The 24,065-nt window shown below is 51.5% G+C and overlaps 9 protein-coding genes across 9 annotated transcripts; 4 read left to right on the forward strand and 5 right to left on the reverse strand.

The window, feature by feature from the left end:
* Nucleotides 1-56: 56 nt before the first annotated feature.
* Nucleotides 57-3,335, reverse strand: PHATRDRAFT_47702 (predicted protein; the record flags this gene model as incomplete). The annotated part of the gene is made up of 2 exons (XM_002182056.1): nucleotides 278-3,335; nucleotides 57-196 (listed from the first exon to the last, which is right to left on the reverse strand). Exons 1-2 carry the CDS (start codon nucleotides 3,120-3,122, stop codon nucleotides 57-59), a joined length of 2,985 nt encoding a protein of 994 aa, XP_002182092.1. The 5' UTR covers nucleotides 3,123-3,335.
* A 307-nt stretch (nucleotides 3,336-3,642) lies between these two features.
* On the forward strand, nucleotides 3,643-5,802 carry PHATRDRAFT_47703 (predicted protein; the record flags this gene model as incomplete). The annotated part of the gene is made up of 1 exon (XM_002181900.1): nucleotides 3,643-5,802. The coding sequence occupies one exon, from the start codon at nucleotides 3,643-3,645 to the stop codon at nucleotides 5,800-5,802; it is 2,160 nt and encodes a 719-aa protein (XP_002181936.1).
* A 78-nt stretch (nucleotides 5,803-5,880) lies between these two features.
* Nucleotides 5,881-9,469, reverse strand: PHATRDRAFT_47704 (predicted protein; the record flags this gene model as incomplete). The annotated part of the gene is made up of 2 exons (XM_002182057.1): nucleotides 5,881-5,908; nucleotides 5,946-9,469. 2 exons carry the CDS (start codon nucleotides 9,467-9,469, stop codon nucleotides 5,881-5,883), a joined length of 3,552 nt encoding a protein of 1,183 aa, XP_002182093.1.
* A 1,708-nt stretch (nucleotides 9,470-11,177) lies between these two features.
* PHATRDRAFT_47705 (predicted protein) lies at nucleotides 11,178-13,703 on the forward strand (the record flags this gene model as incomplete). Its single annotated transcript, XM_002181901.1, has 1 exon — nucleotides 11,178-13,703. The coding sequence occupies one exon, from the start codon at nucleotides 11,178-11,180 to the stop codon at nucleotides 13,647-13,649; it is 2,472 nt and encodes an 823-aa protein (XP_002181937.1). The 3' UTR covers nucleotides 13,650-13,703.
* Nucleotides 13,672-15,033, reverse strand: PHATRDRAFT_47706 (predicted protein). Its single transcript, XM_002182058.1, has one exon. The coding sequence runs from the start codon at nucleotides 14,904-14,906 to the stop codon at nucleotides 13,932-13,934; it is 975 nt and encodes a 324-aa protein (XP_002182094.1). The 5' UTR covers nucleotides 14,907-15,033; the 3' UTR covers nucleotides 13,672-13,931.
* Nucleotides 15,034-15,247: 214 nt separating this feature from the next.
* PHATRDRAFT_28984 (predicted protein) lies at nucleotides 15,248-16,623 on the forward strand (the record flags this gene model as incomplete). Its single annotated transcript, XM_002181902.1, has 1 exon — nucleotides 15,248-16,623. A coding segment is annotated over exon 1 (1,299 nt), but the record flags the coding sequence as incomplete, so codon positions are not given.
* Nucleotides 16,624-16,889: 266 nt separating this feature from the next.
* PHATRDRAFT_47708 (predicted protein) lies at nucleotides 16,890-17,871 on the reverse strand (the record flags this gene model as incomplete). The annotated part of the gene is made up of 1 exon (XM_002182059.1): nucleotides 16,890-17,871. Exon 1 carries the CDS (start codon nucleotides 17,859-17,861, stop codon nucleotides 16,890-16,892), a length of 972 nt encoding a protein of 323 aa, XP_002182095.1. The 5' UTR covers nucleotides 17,862-17,871.
* Nucleotides 17,872-18,193: 322 nt separating this feature from the next.
* PHATRDRAFT_47709 (predicted protein) lies at nucleotides 18,194-22,105 on the reverse strand (the record flags this gene model as incomplete). Its single annotated transcript, XM_002182060.1, has 4 exons — nucleotides 21,700-22,105; nucleotides 21,092-21,614; nucleotides 20,720-21,068; nucleotides 18,194-20,639 (listed from the first exon to the last, which is right to left on the reverse strand). The coding sequence occupies exons 1-4, from the start codon at nucleotides 21,970-21,972 to the stop codon at nucleotides 18,194-18,196; spliced, it is 3,591 nt and encodes a 1,196-aa protein (XP_002182096.1). The 5' UTR covers nucleotides 21,973-22,105.
* An 861-nt stretch (nucleotides 22,106-22,966) lies between these two features.
* PHATRDRAFT_37989 (predicted protein) lies at nucleotides 22,967-23,962 on the forward strand (the record flags this gene model as incomplete). The annotated part of the gene is made up of 1 exon (XM_002181903.1): nucleotides 22,967-23,962. One exon carries the CDS (start codon nucleotides 22,967-22,969, stop codon nucleotides 23,960-23,962), a length of 996 nt encoding a protein of 331 aa, XP_002181939.1.
* Nucleotides 23,963-24,065: the final 103 nt, after the last annotated feature.

Raw genomic sequence — 24,065 nt, forward strand, 5'->3', positions numbered from 1 at the left:
AAATCATTTTGGTGCGCAAGTATTTGAGAAGCATGCACTTCCCTGGAAATTGCTAGCTAGTCCAGTTGACGCGTCCAGCCGATAGGCAAACGAGGTTTGTTCTTGCCATCCAATGGAATCTTTTTGTACAATACGGGAACATAGCGTCTCATCATTTTGATGACTTGGTCATCGACGAATCCTTCCTGGCAGCAACCTGTTGCGACGGAAGAGCCAACGTGTGAGAACGTAAGAGAGGAGCGACGAGAAAATAGCTAGGTTTTCACGATCGACTCACGTTGAAAGATAACACTGGCCAAACGCGTTCTTTCGACCATGTCATCGACTTGATGGCCAAGTACTCGAAAAAGATAGCAGTAGATAAAGGGGTTCGTCCCCTCTAACTCACTGTTTGAGAAGTCATTAAACGCAGTCAGAGCGATTTGCACGGCTTGTCGTCGAAGAGTCTCATTGTCCTTATCGACAAAAGCACAGGCGTTCAGCACGGCCGCCAAGGCATAGGCATTGGGTTGCATATCCAAGTCACCTTGGCTATAAGCTTGAAACATTTCCCGGAGAAGATCCAACACAATCTTTGCCCGCTCGGGGACGTCGCTCTTCGCCCAAGCATTCATCAATATAGTCTGACAGTGAGCGTCTGGTTTAGCCGCAATATTTCCCATTTCGTAACTCGCAGTCATGCGACTATATACGTCTTGTACTTTTGCTACAGCGTTGCGGTCATTGTGTTTCCAATGAGTTGCCATAACCAAAGCGTATACTTTTTTGTCAGGGGGATCGATCAAGCCCTGCTCGGCCTTTTTCTCCATTAAGGACAGTAGCGCATCTACCTCGTCTGGTGCCTGCGCTCGTCCACTACTAGCCCAGGCTTCCATCAAAGCGCGGTATACGGCGCTAGTTGGACGGAGATCCCCTTCTTCGGACGCAGGGGTAGATAAGTAAGCCCTCCATAATTCGTCAAAGATAGCTCGACATCGTTCAGGTGCATCGACGGCGCCGCTTTTGGTCCAGGCGAACATAACCGACGCATAACAGTGGACATTTAGTACTACCTTGGAGCATTCCTTTTGCAGTTTGTCGTACCATTCCTGGGCTTCCTCTGCGCCTTGAAGACTCTTCGTATGTGACAACGCCGAGAAAAAAGACGTATACGTTTGCAAATCAGGATCTAGACCCAACTCCAACATTTCAACGAGCAAAGCCGACACTTTCTTGGCAGCATCGGGTCGTCGACTGTATCCCAATGTCTTAATCAGTGCAGTAAAATGAAGTGCGTGTGGCTCTAGTGTCGGCTTTTCTGTGCCGTCGCTTCTCGATTGTTTTCGCGACTCGGCACTGTATTGTAGCATCCGATCAAAGACGCGTTGGCACTGAGAGGCTGCGTGGCGATCTCGACTGTTGCACCATGCCATCATGACGCACCGAAAATGCTCAGCGGTAGGTTCAAAGGGTTTGCGGTCCATGGATAGATATTTGAAGAGGATCGATGTCGCCTGATTGGCTGACTGCGATGTTTCTTGCTGGGCCAGGACCTTAAGGACCAGGAACAAGCTTAAGCTGTTCCGTGGTATTTTATTGACCGTCATTTCTTTCCAGAGATCGAGTACTTTAGACAGCTCTCCTACTTGCATGTACACCGTCATAAGTAGATTCCACGACTTCACCATCTCTTCCGAGTCCAAACATCCATCGCTTTGGCTGGAATCGAATTTACGCCGGTGTTGCTTTTCCATGCCAACTGCCAGGTCTAGAGCGAATTTTTTTGCCACCGACTCCTTCATCGAAGTGAGACTATTTATGGCAATACAGTAGTGCTCAGCCGACGGCAAGCTTGTGTACAGCCCCTTGAGTTCTTCCAGCGTATCTCGTATTGCCGTGATTTGCTCTGCTGGTTCCAAGTACCGCTCGTGCAGTAACAGAAGAGCTTTACACGTGCGATCCATATTTTCACGCAATATTCTCCGGTCCAATGCTCTTCGGCTCTCGATTAGTGCCTGCTTCCATACCGGTAAAGTTTGCCGATACCAATCCGCGTCTTGAATTCTTTTGGGGCCGTCCTCTTCAAACCGATCCACCGGTACATGCATCGCTTGGAAGGCGTCAGAAAGCCCCAGCCAGATGGTCATGGACGATGAAGAGCCAGAGGATACCGTTAAGTTGATAAGACGCGACGCATACTCACGCACCGTGTGTTGAAGCTGCTCAACGTTCGACATTACCTCGGTGTCACGTTCGTTATCCCAGGATGTCGTCAGTTGCTGGATGCCCCTTGTCAAACACCTTATCGCCAATTGGTAGGTTTCGGCAGTGGGTTTCATGGTGACACCCCAGGCCACGAGTTGGGTCATAATTTCCTGCGCGACTTCGCCGGGTTGGGCGGCAGTAGTTGGCTCAATGTATGCGGAACTCAAAGATAGGGGTTGATTGCCAAAGGCGTGAAGGACAAGGTGATAATCTGTACGGCGCGGTTCTAGCTCCATGTCCCCCATAAACGATCGGTTCCAGTCTTCCAGAACCTGGAGTGCAGCCATACCACGCGCATTACTGTTGTCGCTGATCGTCGGCGTGTGCGCGAACACTTCCAGCATGATTTGAAAGGGGCGGTTAGTGACAATTGGTCGGCGTTTCCAAAGTTCGTAAAGGTCCTGCATACGGGATATCGCCGCACTGCATTGATTCGTAGGCAGCGTTCTATCAGGTATTTCATCCAGCTCTTGAAGTTTGGGTAACAGAAGCTTCCAAGCTTCCAAAACTTTGACAATGTCGGTTTGGTGCGAGAGAGAAATGGGAGTTTGAGTCAAGAGCGACAGGGATGTATGCTCGAGTTTTTCGTACAAATCTTCCGTCGCAGTGCGAGGATTAGTGTCTTTCGTCACGTGGTCGATTGTCGACAAAGTGGTGGGATCTATTGAAGGAGTATTGGTATCGGTCGACACGCATCGGGTGCTTCGAATTGGCAATGCTCTCTGGTCTCCAAAAGTGTCACATTTCCAGAAGCCCACGGCAGATTTACTTTGAATAGGAATTGCACACCGAGGATTGCCAGCGCATGGCTTAGTTTGGTAACGACATGCCAGTGACACCCGACATCTCGCGGAGGAGTAGCGCAGCGACGATAGCATCGTGCCGGAAGTGGAAAGACGTAACGAGCTTCTCGCGAGAATCCGTGAAAAAAGCGTTCGCTACCCGCGGCTGTCAATTGCGGCACGCCTCCCAAAGGATTGGCAACTTTTGGAAGAGTAGCAACGTAAGAATATAATTTCCATGTAGGAAGAAGAAAGACGACAACTACTCGTCCGGGACAAGACCTTTTCAAAATCCTGCTCACTGTCAAGGTTGTGCAGTTTATTTTGTGTGTTGTTCATGGTCACCATCATCTCTAGTCGGAATAGCAATAGCGCCTGTGAATTTCAAACCCGGAAGGAGTGATGGGCAGACGGGTTTGTAATTTTCGGTCACGAACCGAACCCGGTCTTGCTTGAGCGTGTCCCAACTGGATGTCCGACAGTATCCGTCTCCACGCTTTGTTTGCGAGCCATTGACAATAAACAGGATACGACAAGTTCAAAAGCCGACCAAAGCGAAAGCTTACGTCCCAAGGAGCGCTCCCGCTAGAGTCACTACTATTACATCCGTGTCGTCATGGCGGTCGAAGGAGACAAACATCAGAGACAGCCTGGCGAGGCGACGGCTTCCCACGAGCAAGAACGCGCTTCGAAACGGGCCAAAAACGGATCGAATTTACAGTCAGATGACAATCGACTGGATGCGTTGCTCGATCAAGTATGGGCCCATTATCGGGCGTTTCTCGAATCCGCAGCGGACCAATATGATGAAGAAATCGAACATACAGATGGCAAAAATATGGAAGGGGACTATGATGAATTGGAAGAAATATTACAACTCTTACTGTCCCACAACGGTGCGAGCTACCAAACTCCCCATCTCGGCACGGATGCTCGGACTTCCTTGTCCACATTGACCACACGTCGGTCGCTATTGCCTGTACTAGTCAGTGTTGTTTCAAATATCCTGGCCGATGCGGCTATTGCAGAATCCTTGCAATCACTCAATGAGGGCCGGGATAGACTCAACTTGGATGAGCACCTACCAACCATTCAACGACACGTCACCAATGCCTTGACGTATTGTCCGTGGAACGCAGCGGCTTGGTCCATGGCTGCCAACTGGGGGCGGCTCACGCAGCGACTTGTGTGGGTGGAAAATCGTGGAGCCGATGTGGCTCACTGGTATCACTACGCGGCTACGTGTGCCCACCACGTCCGACACGTAGCTCTGGAGCTACTCGACGATGATACCGTCGATGTAGCGGTCAAGGAATGGTTGGAATCGCTCGTTTTGAACCAGATGGTGGGAGTTGAATTCATGGTAGACGACGAAGAGTCAGACATTGAGGAAAAGGACGACGAGCAAGTGGAAACATCCTCCGAATTGGAATACTGGTCCGCTTCGTCAGTGGAAGGGACGGCGCGATTTATGGCAGCCATGCAATTGTCCGTCATTGGACAACACGATCTCGCGAAATCACATTTGCAGCATTTTCCTGTCACTCATCGGCTGCATCCACATCTATGGCGCTGGGGAGAAGAAGGAAACGGGACCGGTACTACCAACCAACAGAATGAACGCAACGAAATGGCAACCAAACTTCCGAAAGAAACGATCAAAGACCCGGCGATGTATCGTCAACAAGCCAAATTTTGTGGATGCGCGCAAGGTGCACTTTTACCGCAGACTCTTTATCAGCAGTTGTGTAGTGTCTTTGCCCCGGAAGCCGCCTATTGGCAGGAAAGTGGGTACGCCCATCGCGGTTACTATTCGTACTTCATGGACCGACCCTCTTCCCAACAGACACCACGTAATGTGTTGGAAGACGTAGTAATGAATTACGTGTTGCCGGCCGTCGAGACTCATCTAGGTGGACCCACGGCCGACGGCATTTGCGGCTTTGAATGGTGGATCCACACCCGGCCCATTCAGGCCAATCTCGGGCACAATCTACATTTTGATACCGACGAGGCCTTGTTGTCTCAGTCGCAACAAATTACGCATCCGATCGCTTCGTGCGTACTGTACTTGACGGGTGGGGAGAAGGACGAAAATGATGATAGTGGCGACGGCGGCGGTTCAACAATTGTACTGGACCAAACTCCTGAGTCCACTGAGCTTGCACAAGTAGCCTGGAAAGCAGTTCCTCGTGACAATCAAGTCCTTGTTTTCCCCGGGAACCTCTTGCACGGTGTACTCCCTTGTCCCGGGAAGCAACCAAACGTTGCTGTAACGGAAGACAATCCGAAAATGGAAACTACACCGGATGTCAATAGTCTATGGAAAGCAGAACCCAAAAACGAGGGAAAAGACTTACCCAATAAACATCGGTTGACCTTGCTGATCGGGTTTTGGACTCGACGTGTTCCCGACCAGATGAAACAACAGCGACTGTACGGACCTTGTGGACCGTTGCCACCCGCTAGTGAGGAGCATTCTTGGGTACGGGCCATTACGAAAGGATACGGCGGAAAAAGTATAAAGAAAGACAGCCGTGGTGTAGAAAGAAAAGCAGCGATACAATTGGTGTCTACACCAATAGCAAGGGTATCACCAGTTTGGGAAAAATTACAACCAGAGATGAAAAATGATAGTCCTCCGTTACAAATTCCAAAGGCGATTGACCATCGGTTCTTTGTGACGGGTGCACCACAATGTTTTAGAGATGCCCTATTTGAAGGGGATGAATTTGATGAAATGGACCAGGTGGATGTAGCGGATGGGGACGCATGATGAAAATTTGTTACAGAAATCAAGGTCGATTGTTTGAACGCAACCGAGATCACTTGAAAATGATTTAAAAGTTCTAGTTTAATTCCCTTCGCAAAAGATCCACCATCTAATGAAAGGTTCGACGTCTGTAGAAGAGTACGTACGCTGCGGATGACACTATATTCCTCTCATCGGTGACCTCCTGTACGCTTGAATCGTCAAAGAGTGCCCAGTGCTCGTTATGGATGCCCTCTTCGTCCCATCGTCGGGCAAATGCGGTGTAATGGCCAAATCCCATTCGTCCGAAGTGATTCGTCACGGCAAATAAATCGTAAGTGGCCGGAACGTGTTCGTCTTCAAACGACCTGGACGAATACGACCCGCAATGCTTGCTCATGTCCAGCCCATCCAGGGGGAAATCGACCAGAGTTTCTAATTTGTCTCGCCGCAGCACATTGCGGAACTCGAAGCGCTTCAAGTGCACGACCAGAACATTTGGCAACCGCCAGAGTTCCATAGTCTTCATGGCTCGAACGTGATCCTTGCAATTCGAGCAGTACCACATATTGTTGTCATCCAAACGTTCAGGCTGAATGAAGGTTTCGAAACACTCGTCTAACGTCACTCCTTTTGCCAAACTTTGTGCTCTCTGCCTCTTCTGGCATAACAACCAGCTCGCATCACTTTCAAAAGCTAGAAATCGTTCTTCATCAATCCTGGATTCCAATCCTTTTTCTCCTGGGACACTTCCTAAAACAACGTCTGGGCTCTCTTGCCATTCCAGCCAGAAAAATATGTAGTTGTCAGTGGATTTGGGGCCCAGAAGGTCGATAAGCCTGAGGTCCGAATCTCGAGGGAGAGCGGACGTGCATTCGGTGTCCATTGCATTGTCCATCTCCGCCAAGGTGACATCGAGATTGGCCACTGGGAACACGGGTAGGCGCTGGTTCCGGTGATCGTGCAGATGAATTTGCAGTAAATCGCGGGCACTCGAGTCGGGTTCGTCGCTTCCGTGCGCCACCAAATGTTGCACCTTAGACCAAAGATGTTCCCAGGCTTGCCGACACGTCGTTTTCCCCGAGAAGGAAATCATAAAGGGAAAGCCAAACAGCTCTGGCTGGTCCAAATTGTTGTCCCCATCCTCCGGGAGTAGCTTGTGGCTGGCACACACGTGAAAGGTTGGATCAGCATTGCCCGTCAGAGGATCCACGTCAAAAGCGGCCAGGACGGTGTTGGGATGCAACTGCCCCACAGATTTCGTTTCGTCTACGACACGAACAATGGCATTGTGGAATACTTCCAAAAGAACCAGCCGCGCCAAATCTTTCCCACCGCACAATTCTGTCAAGTGCAATCGCAAAGTCGCGGTGGTGGCGGTCCTAGGTAGGCTGACCCCGTATCTTGTCCAACGTCCACTTTCCCCCATAACAAATACCCCGACGGAGATTGTTGCGTTTACCGATGTCGGGATTTGCAAGCTCACGTGATTAAAAGCGTCAAAGGAGACGGACACTCGTTGGCATCGTGGACAGACACAGGTTGATCGAAACTGTCCGTAAAAGGTATCCATGACGAGCGAATCATCCCTCCGGCGCAAGGCCTCCCAAGCCCGTGCACCGGCGACGGCCATGTTTTGCCCTTGAGTAATGTCGGGCATTTCCACGTACGGTTTTTGTCGCACCCGGTTCAAATCTTCGTGCAAGCCGTCCAACAAATAGGCCAGGAATTCTTGTGCGTCGTGTTGCAGGCATCCGGCAAAACGCGGGGCGAACATGGCGATTGCTCGTTTCAGCGCGGTGGGACTGAGAGAAGTCGTGTTAGATTTCATCCACAGATCCTTCAAGACCGCGCCGTAGGCGTGTGCGAGGTTCCCACCGCTCCCCAAGGGATTGTCAACGTTAACGTCGATCAAGTACAGGTTAGACAGAAAGGACCGAGTCAGTGGCGTCGCGTGACTCAAACATTGCAAGGCGGAATTCATGAAACAAGTATTGCCCAGATTATGTAAACCAACGCGACCGTACGATGGCGGCGGTAAGACGGGCGATCCTACGGTCTCCTCCGTGTTGGTGGCTGCCAACCGCTTGCAGGGAGCTTTATGAAATTGCCAGTGCGATTCTTGACACGAGCGCTGACAGTAGTAAACGGACATGCACCGTTTGCAACGCATGGTCGCCCCCGCTCGGTAACAAGCGGAACAGAAAGACGACGTTGGTCCGGTCGCTGGTTGTAGTGTTGGTGATTGGGGATGGAGGTGTACCGTGGGCACGTGACGGGACACCGATACGCGACGACAAATGCTGGGTGTCAGTTCCCCGTACCACAAACGCAACGCGGCGTAAACTTCCCGGGGTAATAATTCGTAGTGATAGCCGCGGACCAGGTGGGGTTGGAGTGGTGGCACAATATCGTCTACAGTGGTGGTATGGCCATGCGTGGTTGTGTAGGAAAGATACCAGGTTTTGTAAAAGTGTTGGGCGGTAGAAAGAGTTTTCTTGGCGTGCCATACTTGGGGTGCCAAGAGGAAGAGTGCGGTATTGTCAATGGGACCGGGAGGCGCGTCGGACTGATCCATATCGCGGTCCTCTTCTTCATCCGGCAAGACGGCACCCTGCACCATGTAGTATTGTATTTGTGGAGCGTTGGTGGCGTAAAGGCCGACGTGGTAACACCAGTCACACCACCAGTCCCAATCTATCAAAAAGAGTGCTTCTCCTGCAGTGGATTCGACTGTTTCGCTCGCGCAGTGACCGTGGCCGTTTCCGTATGATGGAGGCTGCTGCTGCTGAGCGAATCCGCAGTGTCGAGCCAACAATAATTTACGTACGTCGTCGCGTTGCGTCAACGGATCGGGTCGTTCGGGACGGACTGCTGTAACGTTTGCCAATGACATGGAGATGTCGACGGTCGCTTCGCTAGTGCCGTTCGAAGAATAGTTGGAACTTCGGTTGCACATACGTGCGCATTCTTCCAAAGCTCGTGTCGTCTTTTGCATGGCACTCTGTACGCTCTGTTGCATAGTGTTGTTGCTATTGTTGTGATGGTGACTCTTACTAGCGTTGTTGTCGATTTGTTCGAGTAGAATTTGTGCGTGCCGCAAATCGTCGTGACTCGCGTGTAGGAGAGCGTCATCCGGTCCGTGTCGGCCTCGTTCGTACCGCGCCGTCCCCCGACGGTACCAGAGTTTGGCGGTCGCCACATCCGCGGCACTCGTGGGACTGTCCAGTACCAGAGAGCAAGCGGCTTCGACCGCCTCGTAGTCACCAAGCTTGGCCCAGGCAATGGCCAAGTTGCCGTGCAATTGCGTGCGTAAATCCCGCCAACACTCCGTCGCCGCGGCGGGGGTATCGGCCACGGCGGACAGGCACGCCAAGCCTCGTTGGTAGTCCGCTACCGCTTGTTGTATCGGATTCGTGTGGTTGGTAGTGGTAGGGTCCCGGTGCAGCGGTGTGGTCGACGCCAAGACGGCGTTGCCTTGTTCTTTGCAAGCGAGTGCGGCGTGGTACCAGTCCGTGGCCGCCTCGGAAGTACCGTTCGTCGTGATCGTATTCGTCGGAATGGTACTATTCACAGTCACTGCGTTTTGCGGGACGGAAGAATCCCCGTCAACGAGTCGATTCGACGGAGAAGTCTTCTTTTTCTTCTTCTTTTTGGGGTTGCGACCGCCTTTGCCGTTGGGACCAGCCATGGCCGAGATTGTCTGCGATTGTTGTTGACACACACACACACTCTCTCTCTGTGTGTCAGTCCTCACTACTTGTTGGGGACTCCCGAGGGGGGGGGGGGGGTTGGTTTTTTGGTTGCAACGAACGGAACGCACCGGAGTACTAGTAGTACGACTGCTACCTATATTTACTCGTCTTGTTGTAGAATGGAATTGGTCCGTTGCCACCGTCCATGGGCCAAAAACACCCACGGGGATTGAACGAGCACGAGGGGATGCGCCATAAGGGGAGTTGTGACTTGTGGCTCGGAAACCCCCCACAAGTCTCTCTTGGTAGGGTTGGTTCACCCCACTGCCCTAACATTGGGAACCCTGCTTACTGACCGAAACGAAAACACGGAACGACTTCCAGGCGGCACCGCGCTGTTAGAGGTACCGTTCGATCGCAATTCCCGAACCACCTATGCCCCCTGTCACGGCCAGTGTATGTGTCTCGGTATTCAACGGAAGTGGTGTCTTTTAAGTAAACGGCATTGTCGCCTATATAAGGAAATTGGAATTTCAATATTGGATTCAATGTTTATGAGTTCAGACGCCATCCGGTTTCCAAGCGTGCGGTGCTTAGACGTCACGAAAATAGCCCCCGAAGTTACCCGTCGCGGAATGGTATAGGACACCCCATTGCGAGGGATGGGGTCCCGGGTCACCAAAAACAAGAAGGATGGTGACATTCGCTACCCGCCACTGATGAGAGAGTGTCGGAAGGTGGGAGTTGGCACCGGAATATTTGTGTGTGTGTGTGTCATACACTGTCGACCTCTCTTCTCTCTCTCTTTCTCACGTTCACATTACGCAAATTGCCCGGTACTCACTGTGAACTGAACTGGACTGGACTGGACCGTGACCTCGATCATCGACAGCAATCCATAGCAAAAATTCGTCCCATTGATATTGAATCGAGTCCAATCGAATGCAACTGACAAGCAACATCCAGATCCAGTTGATTCATTGTTACTGATTGTTACGCTATCAGTCCTTTGTCGGTAAAACAGTTCCGTGTCGAGGAGTAGCAGTTGCGCGGTTTTTACCATCCCTTCGCTTTCCGCGTGAGTGTGTGTGAACGGTTGGTTTTGCGGACCGGGCCCCTATCATGTCTCGTCTCGATCCGTCCAACGATGCGCGGACAGCGTTATACACACGTTCGGAACCGGGAGTCGGCAACACCCACACGTTGTTGCCCCTAGGTATTCCGGCACGGTACTTGGAAGCCGCCGTCCGACAACACCGAGACTGTGAATCCGGCGTTACCACCACGCCGCAACCACAGACAACACTGCACGATCACCCCGATCCGACGGTCGATGCGACGAAGAGTCACCGCACGCGTCAGCTCGCCCAACGGTTCGAATCGCGTCGGCGGAATGCACGTGGACGTGCCACTTCCTCCTCCACACCGTCCTCCACCGCGTCCTCGTCGTCACCCGCATCGCCACAAGCGCCACCGACACGGGCCTCGCCGCGTACCGAACCAGAAAAACGTCGTTTCGATTTCTCGCACGCGCAAGCGGAAATTGAAGAGAATAATCACAACGACGATGACGACGACAACAACAACGACAACAACAACAACAACAACAACAACAACAACAACAACGACAACAACATTAATAATAGCTACGACGCCACCGTGGAAACGCCTTCGCCTTCCAAGGTGCGCGAATTGCGGGAAAAAATGTGGGATCCCCAGGAACGTCTCACCCTCCAGTGGAAGAATCACCCATCGCGACCGTCCGCATTGCAACCCGGTGAGACCTTTCGTCCGCGATCCGTCTCGCCCTCCGCACGAAAGAAACGGCAACCGATCGCTGCCTCACGCGTCACCGCCCATTACGGAACGGCCGAAACACCGGCCCGCCGCACGGAGTCCCCCCACCCGTACACGCGCACCGAACATTCCCCGCCCCGTCCCGAGTCAACTACATCCGATCACCAACCACAGTCGAGCCACGAAACTTTGGATCCCGATCCTCCACTTTATTCTGGGCCCGTCGACGACGAAACACACAGCGACGGGGGCGCTCGTAGCACACCCACTGCGGGCCGCGACCAAGGCAACAAAGGTGATTCCCCTCCACCAACGTCGCGACCCATTCCCGTCAAGCCTGAAAGTGACGTCGGGACAAAACCATCTCCGGAACACGTCTCCGTAGCGTCGCTCGTGGCACGCTTGGCGGCCGTCCGACGTGACAATCCGGACGACGCCTTGGCGCAGATTGATGCTATTTTACGACAGGAAAGTGGATCCATGTCGCAGTCGCAGAATACAGCCTCGGATTTGCGTTCGCAACTCAGTCTGGCCAGCGGCAGTCGCAGTTACACCCCGAGCATCGGTACGGATACGTCCGTAGCGAACGTCTCACCCCCACCGGACGCTGTGGAAACAGTCCACGACGAGCCAGCCGAGGAGGACGTGGACTATGCGGACAACGACGACGATACTTCCGTTTCCAGCATTACCAATCCGACATATCTGGGAAACCACGCGCATCGGAAAAGAGGTATGACTGCGTTTGCCACGACCTACCGACGACCAAGGCCTTCTTCACTCCAGGCGTACAACAAACCGCAACGCCATCGCGGCACAGAGGCATTGCCGATTGTTAGTGAGGGCCCCGAATCCAAACGCGAAAGCCGTCGCCAAAAGAGTATCGTGACGCCACCAGCTACCATCCAAGTCGGAGCCGCCAAGGACAGCCCACATGTCGCGCGGTCGGCCACGGGCGGGTCGGGCCGACCGCCATCCCCCATGGATGTTGTGGACGACTTGGTTGAGGAATTTTTTGCCAAGGGCGGCGGTGCCAAACGGGAAGTGCAGGCATCGGCGTCGGACGAAATCGAAGAAAAGCTGCGACGCTGGGATGCCATGAGTACGCCTGATCGGGAAGAAGCCAAGGCACAAACTCGGTCCGTTACGTCAGGGGAGGCACAGCATCTAGCGATACCGTACTCCAACGCAAGGTCCTCTGCCTCTCAAAGATCGCCCACATCCGACGCCATTGAAGAGCTGTGCAGCAAAGTTACCAAGGAGAGCGTGATTGCTACCCCCAGTCGAAGACAACACCCTTGGGATTCGACGACATCGTCAGACGATGGTCCTGTTGGGGTCACAAGTGTGGATGGGTCCACTGGTGTGGAAGTGGAATACACTCCTCTCGATACCGATCTCAGTTCATCGAAACAGACTCGCTCATCTCCATATCGCCATCCGTACGATGACCAAACTCGTCAGGAAGCAAATCACTTTCCTATCGAACCGATGTACTCGTTTGATGCCTTTGAAGACGCGGAGCAGGTGAACTGGGGAACGACGCCAAGTTTTTCTGGGGAACAACATGCACGCTCGAGTGGTCTCGCGGATGAATTTGATTCGGCTTGGGTGGATCTCCCATCCTCCGCATTCTTTCCAGAAAGCAAGCGCTTCTGGTCCAACGGAGAGACGGACTCGACTGTCGGACGAGTCGTCCCGCTAAAACCAGAACCAAAAATCGTCCGGGACCTCGGTACCAACGACAGCTTCGGCAATGTACACAAAGACAAATCACAATTTCACACGAACAGCACCGATTATAGCGTCCCCGACGACGAATCCGCAACGACTCCTTCAATTCATGGTAACGTGCAAAAGATTGAAGCTCGTGTCTATCAATCGAACAATCGACCTGGAGCTCGATACTTTCCGCCAGCACGGGTATCGGCACCTCACACTTCGGGCAGCTACGAACAGGGTCGGTGGGAAGAGGAAAAGTATGATACCACCGTCACGGCGACTCAATTTCACGTGAATGCGAGTCCAAAAGCCCCCCGGGGTCTACGAGGCTTTCTCAATCGCCGGTACAACAAGGGGAACTCCGGAACAAGTCAAGTGAGCGTAGGGTCCGGATCTCGGTACAGTAGTCGTTACTCGCAAAAACGGATTCATACACTTTTCCAGAATGGCAACGAAAGAGAGAAAGATTATAAAGAAATGGATCCCCCATACGCATCGCATCGGGGTGGACGGGCATCCCTATCGCCGAGTCGGGAACGGTCCCGTTCGTTAGACGAACGGCGACTACGACATCCCGGCAAAGGCCGCAAGTTCAGTCGCTTTGTACCCGTGTACGATGACGATGACCGTAATCGTACAGCACAAGCTTACAGTTAATACAATGTGAGAACCTTATACGTTGGCTACTTTAAAAGGAGGTTAAACAATCTTTTACAGCAGCAAAGGTTGACTCAAAAGCTCGCGCAAAATGGCAATATTGCCCCGATACTTGGGCGCAAAGAAAAAAAACTGACTTAGCTTGGTGCAGGGTACCATGTTACAAGGCAAAAGAGTCTTCAATCCTTTATTTCTGTACACTACATAGTCTTGACTCCGGATATAGCATCAATGAGTGCGGCATACAACACGAGTGGCGACGCTCTTAGAAAGATAGCGTTGCTACAATAAACACAGAGACGTCCCATCGCTTGTTGTCCATCGCCATCCCGTACAGGGGGTGTTTGTTCCGGACGGCAACATAGCACTCACGGCAAGCAACAAAATCCATCTTGTTAAGAGTCCCGCGGCCATGGCCCATAGATGCGTCCTCCACAAAGATTCGTAGACCCGACGACCGATCATATTCTTGTCTTTGGCTCGATCGACCTGCGCGGCCATGACTATGGTTTGCACCGCCATATTTTGGTACAATAGCGTCATCAAAGCACCCAAGGCGCGTACAGTAGGCGTGTTTTCCCAGACTTGAATCAAGACGGTCAGTGCATGAAAGCTTGTCGGGAGCACCAGGGCAACAAAGAGAGCGACTACCTCCCATCTCAAAGCTATTGAGGAAGGAGCCCCGATTGAATTCCTACTTTTTTTCGCCCCGGCAAGCCACAACACTACGGCGACAATAGGCCCCGAAAAGGATACAAGCTCCACAAAAGAAAGGCTCAGAAAGTAGAGAAACTGCAAAGGCGATATAGATGGTTGCTTTGTTTCTCGCTCGTAACGCCAAGCTTCCCAGAGCAAGTAGGCGTGTAAAATTCTACTGGAGGAGACGTACTGCAACCATTTCTGGCATAACCGGCTATTGGTGGCTTGCTGTGTTTGGGCTTGGAGGACACCGTTTCCATTCTCGTGATAGTTTGGCTGTATTCGATTGCACAAAACATGCCGGTAGGCTTCCGGTCGCAGCGCAATCAAATCCAGAGCGACGAGTAAGACTTCGCGTTCGGCGTACGGATCCACCACCTGGTGGCACCGTACACAGATTTCAAGTTTCAAGCTTAATGACGTAGACGATGCGGAAGCATACTGTTTGTACAGTGCCGTTGCTGGTACCAAGCAGTGGACGCAGCGGTACTTGGTGGGATTGTAGAACGTTTGTTCTGCCTCTTCTACGCCTGTAAGCTTCTCTCCTATCGGTTTCATCCTCTCCGCGTTCAAGAATCTGTTCTTCTCCCTCGACGATGCCTGCGTTGATTGCTAATTGAAAAATGGCAAACGTGGCTTTGCCTTATGACGCGGGTAAACGGAAATTGACGCCATGGTTGGGTCAGGTTCGTTCGATATGGGACCGTGAGTAATATTTAGGTTTCCTGTGGATCGTTTCACCGAGTCCCGTATTATAGCCATTCGTTTGGACGACGTCATACAGAGAAGCCAACTGGGTCTGACCGTCCTTCTCTAAACACTGCTTTCGTCGCCATCGATTCCTAAGGATCAGACTACACGGGTGCAAAACGGCCTCACCATTTTCTCCTTTTCATGGTTTGCTAGTTCATATCGACCCAATTCCATCAAGTTTTCGTCGTTTACTTCACTTGACAGCAACGGATCTAGATTCACCATGACAAGCCTTTCCCATCAAGACGAAAGCGACGGCGACAACGTCCAGAGCAACAAACCACAGGAAGATTTGGAGGAACCAAAAGAGACAGAGCCGCTGGGAATTTTGACGGAACAATCGTTCAAGTCGCTCGGTGCTTGTGAAACGCTTCAGGAAGCTTGCGATCGGTTGGAGTGGAAGACGGCGACTCGCATTCAAGCATCTGTCTTACCGGAAGCCTTCGAGGGCCGTGACATTATCGGCCTCGCCGAGACGGGTTCTGGGAAAACCGGAGCCTTTTGTTTGCCGATCCTGCAGGGTTTGTTGCGGAAACCGGTCAAGGGCACGGCGGCCTTGATTTTGACGCCGACCCGCGAACTGGCCTTTCAGATTTTGCAAGTCGTGCAGGGATTGGGACAAGCAATGGGAGCAACGGCGGTCTGTGTTGTGGGTGGAGTGGATCGGACGTCGCAGGCGATTGCTTTGGGACGAAATCCACACGTGGTGATTGCGACGCCCGGACGGCTGTTGGATCATTTGAAAGATACAAAGGGATTTAATCTGAACAAAGTACGCTACTTGGTTTTGGACGAAGCGGATCGCATGTTGTCGATGGATTTTGAAGAAGAGTTGCATCAGATCCTGGACAACATGCCGGAACAACGACAAACACTTTTGTTTAGTGCCACCATGACTACGCAAGTGGCCAAGCTCGAGCGGGCTTCGCTGAAAGATCCTGTCAAGGTCCAAGTTAGCACCAAATTCCAGACACCAAAGCAGCTATTACAATCGTACTTGTTTATTCCCGCTAAATACAAGGACTGCTACTTGACCTATCTGATCAACGAACACGCCGGACAGTCCATTCTCGTATTTGGTGCAACCTGCAATAACGTGCAGCGGCTCGCACTCATGCTGCGCAACTTGGGTTTCCCCGCCGTATGCTTGCACGGCCAAATGGATCAGTCCAAGCGGTTGGGCGCCCTGCAGAAGTTTTCCAGTGGCGATCGGACCATTTTGCTCTGTACCGACGTTGCCAGTCGCGGTCTCGATTTGCCCCAGGTCGATTTGGTCATTAACTTTGATCTACCTGGACACGGGAAGGAGTACATTCATCGTGTGGGGCGGACTGCGCGTGCCGGAAAGTCAGGTAGGGCGATTGCTATGGTGACGCAGTACGACGTGGAAGTGTACCAACGATTGGAAGCCTTGCTGGGTAAAAAGCTGGACGAATGGAAGACGGACGAAAAGACGGTCTTGGTATTGTTGGAGCGTGTCAGTGACGCACAGCGGATGGCCACGCGAGAACTCAAGGAGCAGTTGGCGTCGCGGGGGGGCAAGGGTCAGGGTAGGAGGAAAGCACGCGGAGGTGGCGATGAGAATGGAGTGGAAGGGATGATCCGGAGCGAACTGAAAAGGGGCTACGGCGGTGGAAGTGGTGGTCGTGGTGGTGCGTTGCACAATCAACGTGGGGCAAGTGGCAAGGCGGGACACAAAAAGCAGAGAAGAAAATAAAACCTTTTTTCTGGTTGTGTAGTGACTTGTCAGACCAGCTGCAACGTAGGCATGGATCTATAATTTCTTATCTAAGTGTCTTCGTCTTCGTTAAAGAACGCTCCGGCGACTGACCCAATCATGAGAATCCCCAAAGCAGGCTGCGCAATTTGTTGAAAGTTACTGTTAAAGGCAATCTGGATAGTATCATTTTTGAGAATGTAGGATCCAAAAATACCCGTCAGGAACCACAGCAGCAAAAAGCAGACAAAGAAAAAGTCCACTGTGACGATAGTTGAAATGGCACTGCGGACGGTGGCCACGAGGTTGGACGTTGGCCCCTTGCCACCTTCGGCCGCCGATTCTGCTTGTTTTGCTTCCAGGGCTTCCATTTGCTTGGCGTCGGCCAAAAGGCGTTCCAAGGAATCCATCGTGTTCGATTCACGATCGTCGTCTCTAGAATTGTCGTTCGCCACACTGGGAAACGGGGCAGTCGGCGCTGTACCGGATACCGAACTACTTCTGGACGACGCAGGGGAAGACATGGCTGCGGGTTTCTTCTGACCCGTCAACTCGCGAATATCAGTCACCTTGACCGCAACAGCCGAGTCTTGTCGCGGTCGAAGTTCAGGCCTTCGCTCGGAGACGCTAGAGCGAGGAACCGATGTGCTACCGTTTGTCGCAAAGTTCATCGCGTCGGTCGACTCCTCTTCCTCCGTCGCATCCTTTCGTCGCGTAACCCGTCGCTTGCGTCTGGGAACTGCGGAAGAAGCCGTGACGGGTTCCGAACCATTCTGTTCTCCCTCGCTGAGAAGTAATGCGGTCGTGGAGGAAATTGCGGTCCTACTAGAGGGAAAGGACCGACGAGGGTCGAATGTGCGGGCTGTGGAACGAGCAATTGCGGATAGCTCCGGCGATGTGCCGGACGCAATCGATAAGACTCTAGCGCTCTGACGTGAGTAAATTTGGAACGCCCCAACCGTAGTCGGCCAAGTGATCAAGACGCTTATCACGCGGAACGGCAAGGTCATCATCATCGTCGTTGTAAAACGGTGAAAAATCATGTCGAACGGTGGTCGAAGTTACGGAATGAGATTTGCACATCAACCACAACGATCTTGTGCAACTCTCCGGGTATTCAAATTTTGAGACCCCGAAAACGAACAGACCAAATTTGGAACAACAATGGGAGGGAGGAGCAGAACCAACGAATCCTACTCTTACTCTTAGATATGACGAGGATAAATGTCGGATGTCTGAAGACCATCAATTAATAGGCGGTACGTGTAAAATACGGCTTTCAGTCACGATTATGTTATGGGTCAAAACCCAAGTCAGGCGACGACGAAAAATCTAACAATGTTAGAGAGAGCCACTGGTCCCGTCCTCTTGCAATTCATTTCATAGTTTCAGAATCCATTGAACCAAATCCGATTTTTTCCATCATTTCACGAACCACTTCCTGACCGCGATCTTCCCATTCCTTGCGGTTGCGCGTAGCGTAATTCAGGTACTCGTCACTCGACACTCCGAACACACCGCAATCCTTCAACTTCATAGCCAGCGGAATGATATAGAAATCGAAAAATCCGAGCTCGCCTTTGTACCAAAACGTTTCTGGGCTCTTTTCAGCTCGACCGCTTTTAAAGGCCTGGTACATCTCCATGAAAAGACGCTCGTTCCATTTGCGGTAAATGTGCCAGTGCTGCATCGTGTGCGCGACATCGGAGGCCTGAATCATGTGCTCGATCACAATCGTCGCCTTGCGGTTCGTCGCTTGTTTCGCATCTTCCTCCAGGTTGGGACACTTTGTAAAGGCCTTCTCCCAGCGAGCGTTTCGGATGGCCTTGAAATCCGGGTCCATGATGTCAGTAGCCATGACGGAGTTGACCACCAGCTGTCGGAACCGGGCTTTTTCCCCGTCGGTGGCGAAGATAGCGGCTCGCAGGTCATCAAAACTCTCGTCCAGTAGTAGTTCCCAGGCCAGATCTACAGAATTCTGCTCGGCGACACTCCTCCCCTGATAGAATTTGGCGATTTTGCTGTGCTCTTTTACCAGCTGCACATTGGGAACTCCACTGTGGTCGACGTCGTGGATGAGTGCCGAAAAGACGCACGCAAACTGGGTCAATGGATCCGATGTGATGCCATACGTATGGTCATGCAGCTTGGAAGCGATGGAGCGCTTTTGGTTCTTCCCGTCCGACACAACCACGTCCACTGGTGCCACAATTCGGGACAGTAGCTTCACTACCGACATTGTCACGTGCGATGCGTGCTCAAAGTTATGAAAGGGGTTGTTTTGGTACATGGCAGAAACGTTGGACACATACTGCTGGAGTTGCGTGGTAATGTTCGCGTTCAGCTCAATATTCTGTGGATCCTGCTGACGCCTGGCAGCCTCCGCGTCGAACTCTGGAAGGGCCAAAATCTCTGTCACTTCGTCCAGCACCGTGGTCGCGGCTCCTCTGTTGTCGCCGGGACAGAAGTGCTTTTTGGTCGAGTCCTTCGTCGGCGAGCTGGAAGCCTTGCGTTGCGCAATTATTTGCTTGATCAACCGTGACAGGACATCCACATTCCAGTCGATCAGACGCGAAGTCTTGTTGGACATGAGGGTGTTGACTTGCTGATCGCTTTCGGCGCTCGTCACCATCAGCCCATCCAGAATCATGGAACTATTGTGATTGGGCGAGGAAACATCATCACTGCTGTGCGTTGTATCTGTCGTCGATTTTGTCTTTCCCCCATCTCCGAGTGCAAGCCAAAACGTCTTGAGCTCACCTTTACCTTTAGCTACGATTGTATCCTCGCGCGCAACGAACCAATGCGCCTTACCAGCAGCTACGATTAGATCGGCCGTCTCTTGTGAGATTTGAATGCGACCGCGAATGCCATTGCTTTCCATTCTTGCGGCCGTATTCATAGTGTCCCCAAAGAGCTGGAAGCGGGACCGCTCCCCTCGTAACACGCCGGCAGTCACGGGTCCACTGTGCAATCCGATGCGAAGAGACAAATCTGTCGTGTCTGGGCCCAGAGAGACTTCCAGCTTTCTCGTCATTGAGTGCATTCGGTGCATGCAGTCTTTGGCAAAGCGCGCCATTACTACTGCATGGTCTTTGCGGGGGTCAGGTAGTCCAGCAACCGCAACATAGCAGTCGCCGACCGTCTCTACCTTGAAGACGCGGCGTTTCTTGGCAATCTCGTCAAAGGAGTGGTACAAAGTCTCGAGGAGCTGGAAAACCTGTGTGGGCTCTCGCGAGGAGCTCCATGCCGTGAAACCACTGATGTCACCAAACATGATAGTTGTTTGCGGGAAGAGCTCCGCAATAGGCTTGCTCTTGAAAAAATTCCCGTTAATCTCGTTCGCATCACTAATGGCGGTTTCAGGAATGTCGCCGCCGTGCAGAAATGTTTTGAGACGTGAGTGAGCAGCCTGGTTGACATCGCTTCTTGCCTTTGCGTCTTCGAACAAACGCTCACGGACGTTGGAGGGAAATAATGATGACACTATGGCATTAGATCGAGCAGCAGCATCTACCACTTTGATGTTCCGGCGGTAGACAAAGCGGTCGTAAACCAGAAATGTCAAGGCCATAAGAAAAAAGGTGGCTGCTACGAGCGACGTGAAAACAATGGGAAGGTTGGACTCGTATCCCTGAGCGAATTGCTGGCTGGGATACATGTGTAGGGAATACCGACAATGCTTCTCCGTGATGGCGGCAAGATCGGGATCGCGATAGGCATCGAAGGGAATCACAACTTCGTATTTGTTGAAGGCGGTTTCATGCTGATCACCATTGCCAAGATATATTGCGCGATTACCCGTCAGCTCGTACGAGAATCTGTCATACGCACTGTGTAAGCACACAAACAATTGCGGACAAATGATAAATGCAGCAAATATTGTACTTTCGGCACTCACTGTTGTCCACATGTATTTTTCATGACTGAGTATATACCCCTCACTTTATCGGGTAGCAGGTCAGCCATGAATGCATCAAAAGCGATTACGCTGGAAATGACCCCAACAATTTTTGAATCACGGTTCCCTAGTTCCTCGTATACTGGAGTGAACATGGATGCGTGGGGTTGTACTTGAAGGCTGCCATCGCCTTTACTAGTAACAAACTGTTCGTGGAAAGCAGTGTGGTCCTTTTCGGTCAACACCAATCTCGAGTTTTGTGAATTGTTCGCTACCACGCTTAGAACAGAATCTATGGCGCGGGTTCGGGTGGGGAGGTGTGAGACGATCACAAAAAAATCGACGAAAGCTGCTGTTTGAGTCTCAACGTACCTTTCAAGATTTCCACAGCGTCCATCACGAGCTTGGCGGGAGCAAATGTTTGTAGGTTAAAATTCAAGGACACGGTTGAGAATGGGACAGGAGACATCTGCCAAACGGGCGAATAGGAATCACGTCCTGGAGGAGCTAGCCCTACGTCTCCAGATGCTGTAAACTCGACTATATTGGTAGGAATAGACCCTTCAACGAACGACGTTACCTGAGCATTTTGATCGCTCTCCAGCCTAATCTCACGGCCCTGTTCAATCCATCCCTGGTTCTCCAATGCATATCGCTCCCATGCTTCTTTTTCGTCTCCCCCGACAAAAGGCGCAAAGGAAAGAAGCTCATTCCGCGACTGAGTTCGCGCGTGTTGTCCGGCGACTTCGAACATGGGTAAAGTGACAAACGGAAATGTCAAGTTCCGATTGACGGCATGCGCTGTGAGTGTTTCTCCTAATCCTTGGATAGCATCAAACATATTTACTACTCGAAATTGGGTGATGTCACGAACAGAGTTCACAAAGAGGTAGTACTTTGATTGACAGCAATAGGAAAGCATGGTGAGACCAACAGGAAGTTTGAGTGGACTGTCAACAGCTGCTACCGATAGATCTTACCGCATCTCCATAATCGTCTTTCTCTTGACCCTTTAAGAAAATGTATGTGAACGTAGAAAGCACTGTTCCTGATATGAGCAGTAGAGCCACAACCACAAGTCGCCAGAAACGAATATGAGCCGTCTCTGAAGAAGCCAACCTTTGCACTTCCTTGGTTTCGTCGCGTTCGTCAGACTTGGCATGACGGTCGCTTTCGGTGTTAGTTCCTGTCGAAGAGTAGTCTACAGAAATCGAATCGTCGTCGAGGGGGTCACTAAAGCTACTGGTGTCCATCTTTGTTGGCTCTGTCTCGAATTGTCCGACGAAGAGTTGTTACTTTGTGGGACCCGCAGGATTTTTTTGTTGGGGTCATCCTGGTACGAACACCTTTGGCTATGAAATTCAGTAGTTCGTAAGCAGCTGGTTTCTTGATTGATTGCCTATGAAGGAAATGACCCTATTTATAGGTAGTCATCTGGAAGTCATTGTATTCTCTTTTGGAATAATGGTTCCGATTTGGAAGTACCAAGAACCTTTTACTGCAACCCGCCGGATCTTGACTTCATTTCAAGAAATTCGATAGGGGTAATGTTTTTGGTTCCTTCCTTTTATTCACAGCAAATAGTTTGGATTATAAACGAATAACCCAATGATGACCTCACCAGCTAGAGAGCTGCTCCGTATACTCTTCACTGCAAAAATTCTGCCTCTTTTTTGCCTTTCCAGATTTAATAAAACGCTCGTTTGAAACCGCGAGCGGGCATTGCGCACACAAACCAGATCCAACTAGCACTCGCATCCTTTTTCCCACTCTCCTCGAATACATTGGCCGAGCGGTAAAAAATTGGTAAACAACCATTGATCTCTATTTTACAGTTAGAAAGGTGCAAAAGACGTGCGACACGGACGCACTCATTCACGTGTCAATGTAAATTGATGAGTATCGGAATTTTATATTCCTTGCCTGGCCATGCTATACAACCATTCTAACTCTGTCTCTGGCTCTGCGTGGCCGGGCGGATTTGCGTGGTTCGTTTTCGGTTTTACAGAACTCCAGATTCTTCATCACATATCCTCAACCTTAGGGAAAATGACTCTTCGAATTCAACGTGACCTTGTCGGCTCACATTTTGGCGGTCCTTTCGAAAGACAACAATCACAAGCCCTTTTTCCAATCCTTACGCCCGAATTCCGTTTACGTCTTTGTCTTCCCACGGAGTACAACCAAAGTTGCCCTCCGCCGTATAGCAAAAAAGTCGGCGAAAACAACTGAAGCGCGCAGATCAACATGAGTGGGGTAATGGAAGCCGGTCAAAAGTGCGTGAGCGGCGTCTGCTGCGATTGCTGGACCAACGGATGTGGTTGCAATGGTGCCTTCGGGGCGATTGCCGATGGCCTGGAAGCCGTAAATCCAGCTATGGAGTACTGCGCCGACTGTATTTGGCTCATGGGTTCGCCGCTGGCATTTCCACTCGTGTTCTGCTTTCCTGCCGGACCGGAAACGGATCCCCCTGGTGGTGGTTGGCAAATTTCCATGCTGTCCGCTCCGCTGAAACGACCGCTGAAGTGCTTGCTGTATACGGCATGTACACCGTGTGGGCAATGGCACATGCGTCGGAAAGCTTTGAAGGGAGACATGACCAAGTACAAGTTGTGGCAAGGGATGCACGATGGTCCACAGTGCTGTGCTCGGCGTTGTCCGGGAGCGCCGATCACGATTGAAGCCGGCACGTACGGTGAACAGGACTGCCCTAATCTCTTTCTCTGTGCTGAAGTTACATGTCTCGCTGGAATTTGGTCAACCTGCTGCGCCTTTCAAGTGACTCGCCGATTGATTAAGGACGAATACAATCTGGGAACAGATCCAACCGAGCATCGGGTCAATTCGTGTATCAGATTCTTTTCGCGATTGGCCGCACAGTTGTGTGGTTGCGCCATTTGTTTACGCTGTTCATCTTGCCTCGTTGGTTGCTGTGCCCCGGATTCTGAAGGAGCGCAGGAATGCAGTGGCGAGGCTGGACGGGCTAGTCGCGCATGCTTTCAGTGTGTACGAATTTGCTGGCGTGGGATTTGGTCAGTTAAGATTCTCGCGATGGGGTGCATGTCGGCTCAGCAGGACTATGAGCTCGTGTATGACCAACCACTCACTGTCAAACCGGTGGTAGTATCCAATAAAATGGAACGTGGTCAAGATGAGCAAATGGAGAGAGGAGCAGTAAGTGGGGAAGAGGACGACTCGTGGTGGAAGAAGCCACCACCAGCTCAGGGACCTTCAAGAAACTAATCTCGATGTTGCAATCACACAACGCCAATACCAAAGGCTGACATTTATGACAATCTGTACGATGGGCGATAGACTGATTGTTGATGTTGACAATGGAAAGCGC

This window comes from Phaeodactylum tricornutum, chromosome 14 (assembly GCF_000150955.2).
Source record: "Phaeodactylum tricornutum CCAP 1055/1 chromosome 14, whole genome shotgun sequence".
Lineage (NCBI taxonomy): Eukaryota > Bacillariophyta > Bacillariophyceae > Surirellales > Neidiaceae > Phaeodactylum > Phaeodactylum tricornutum.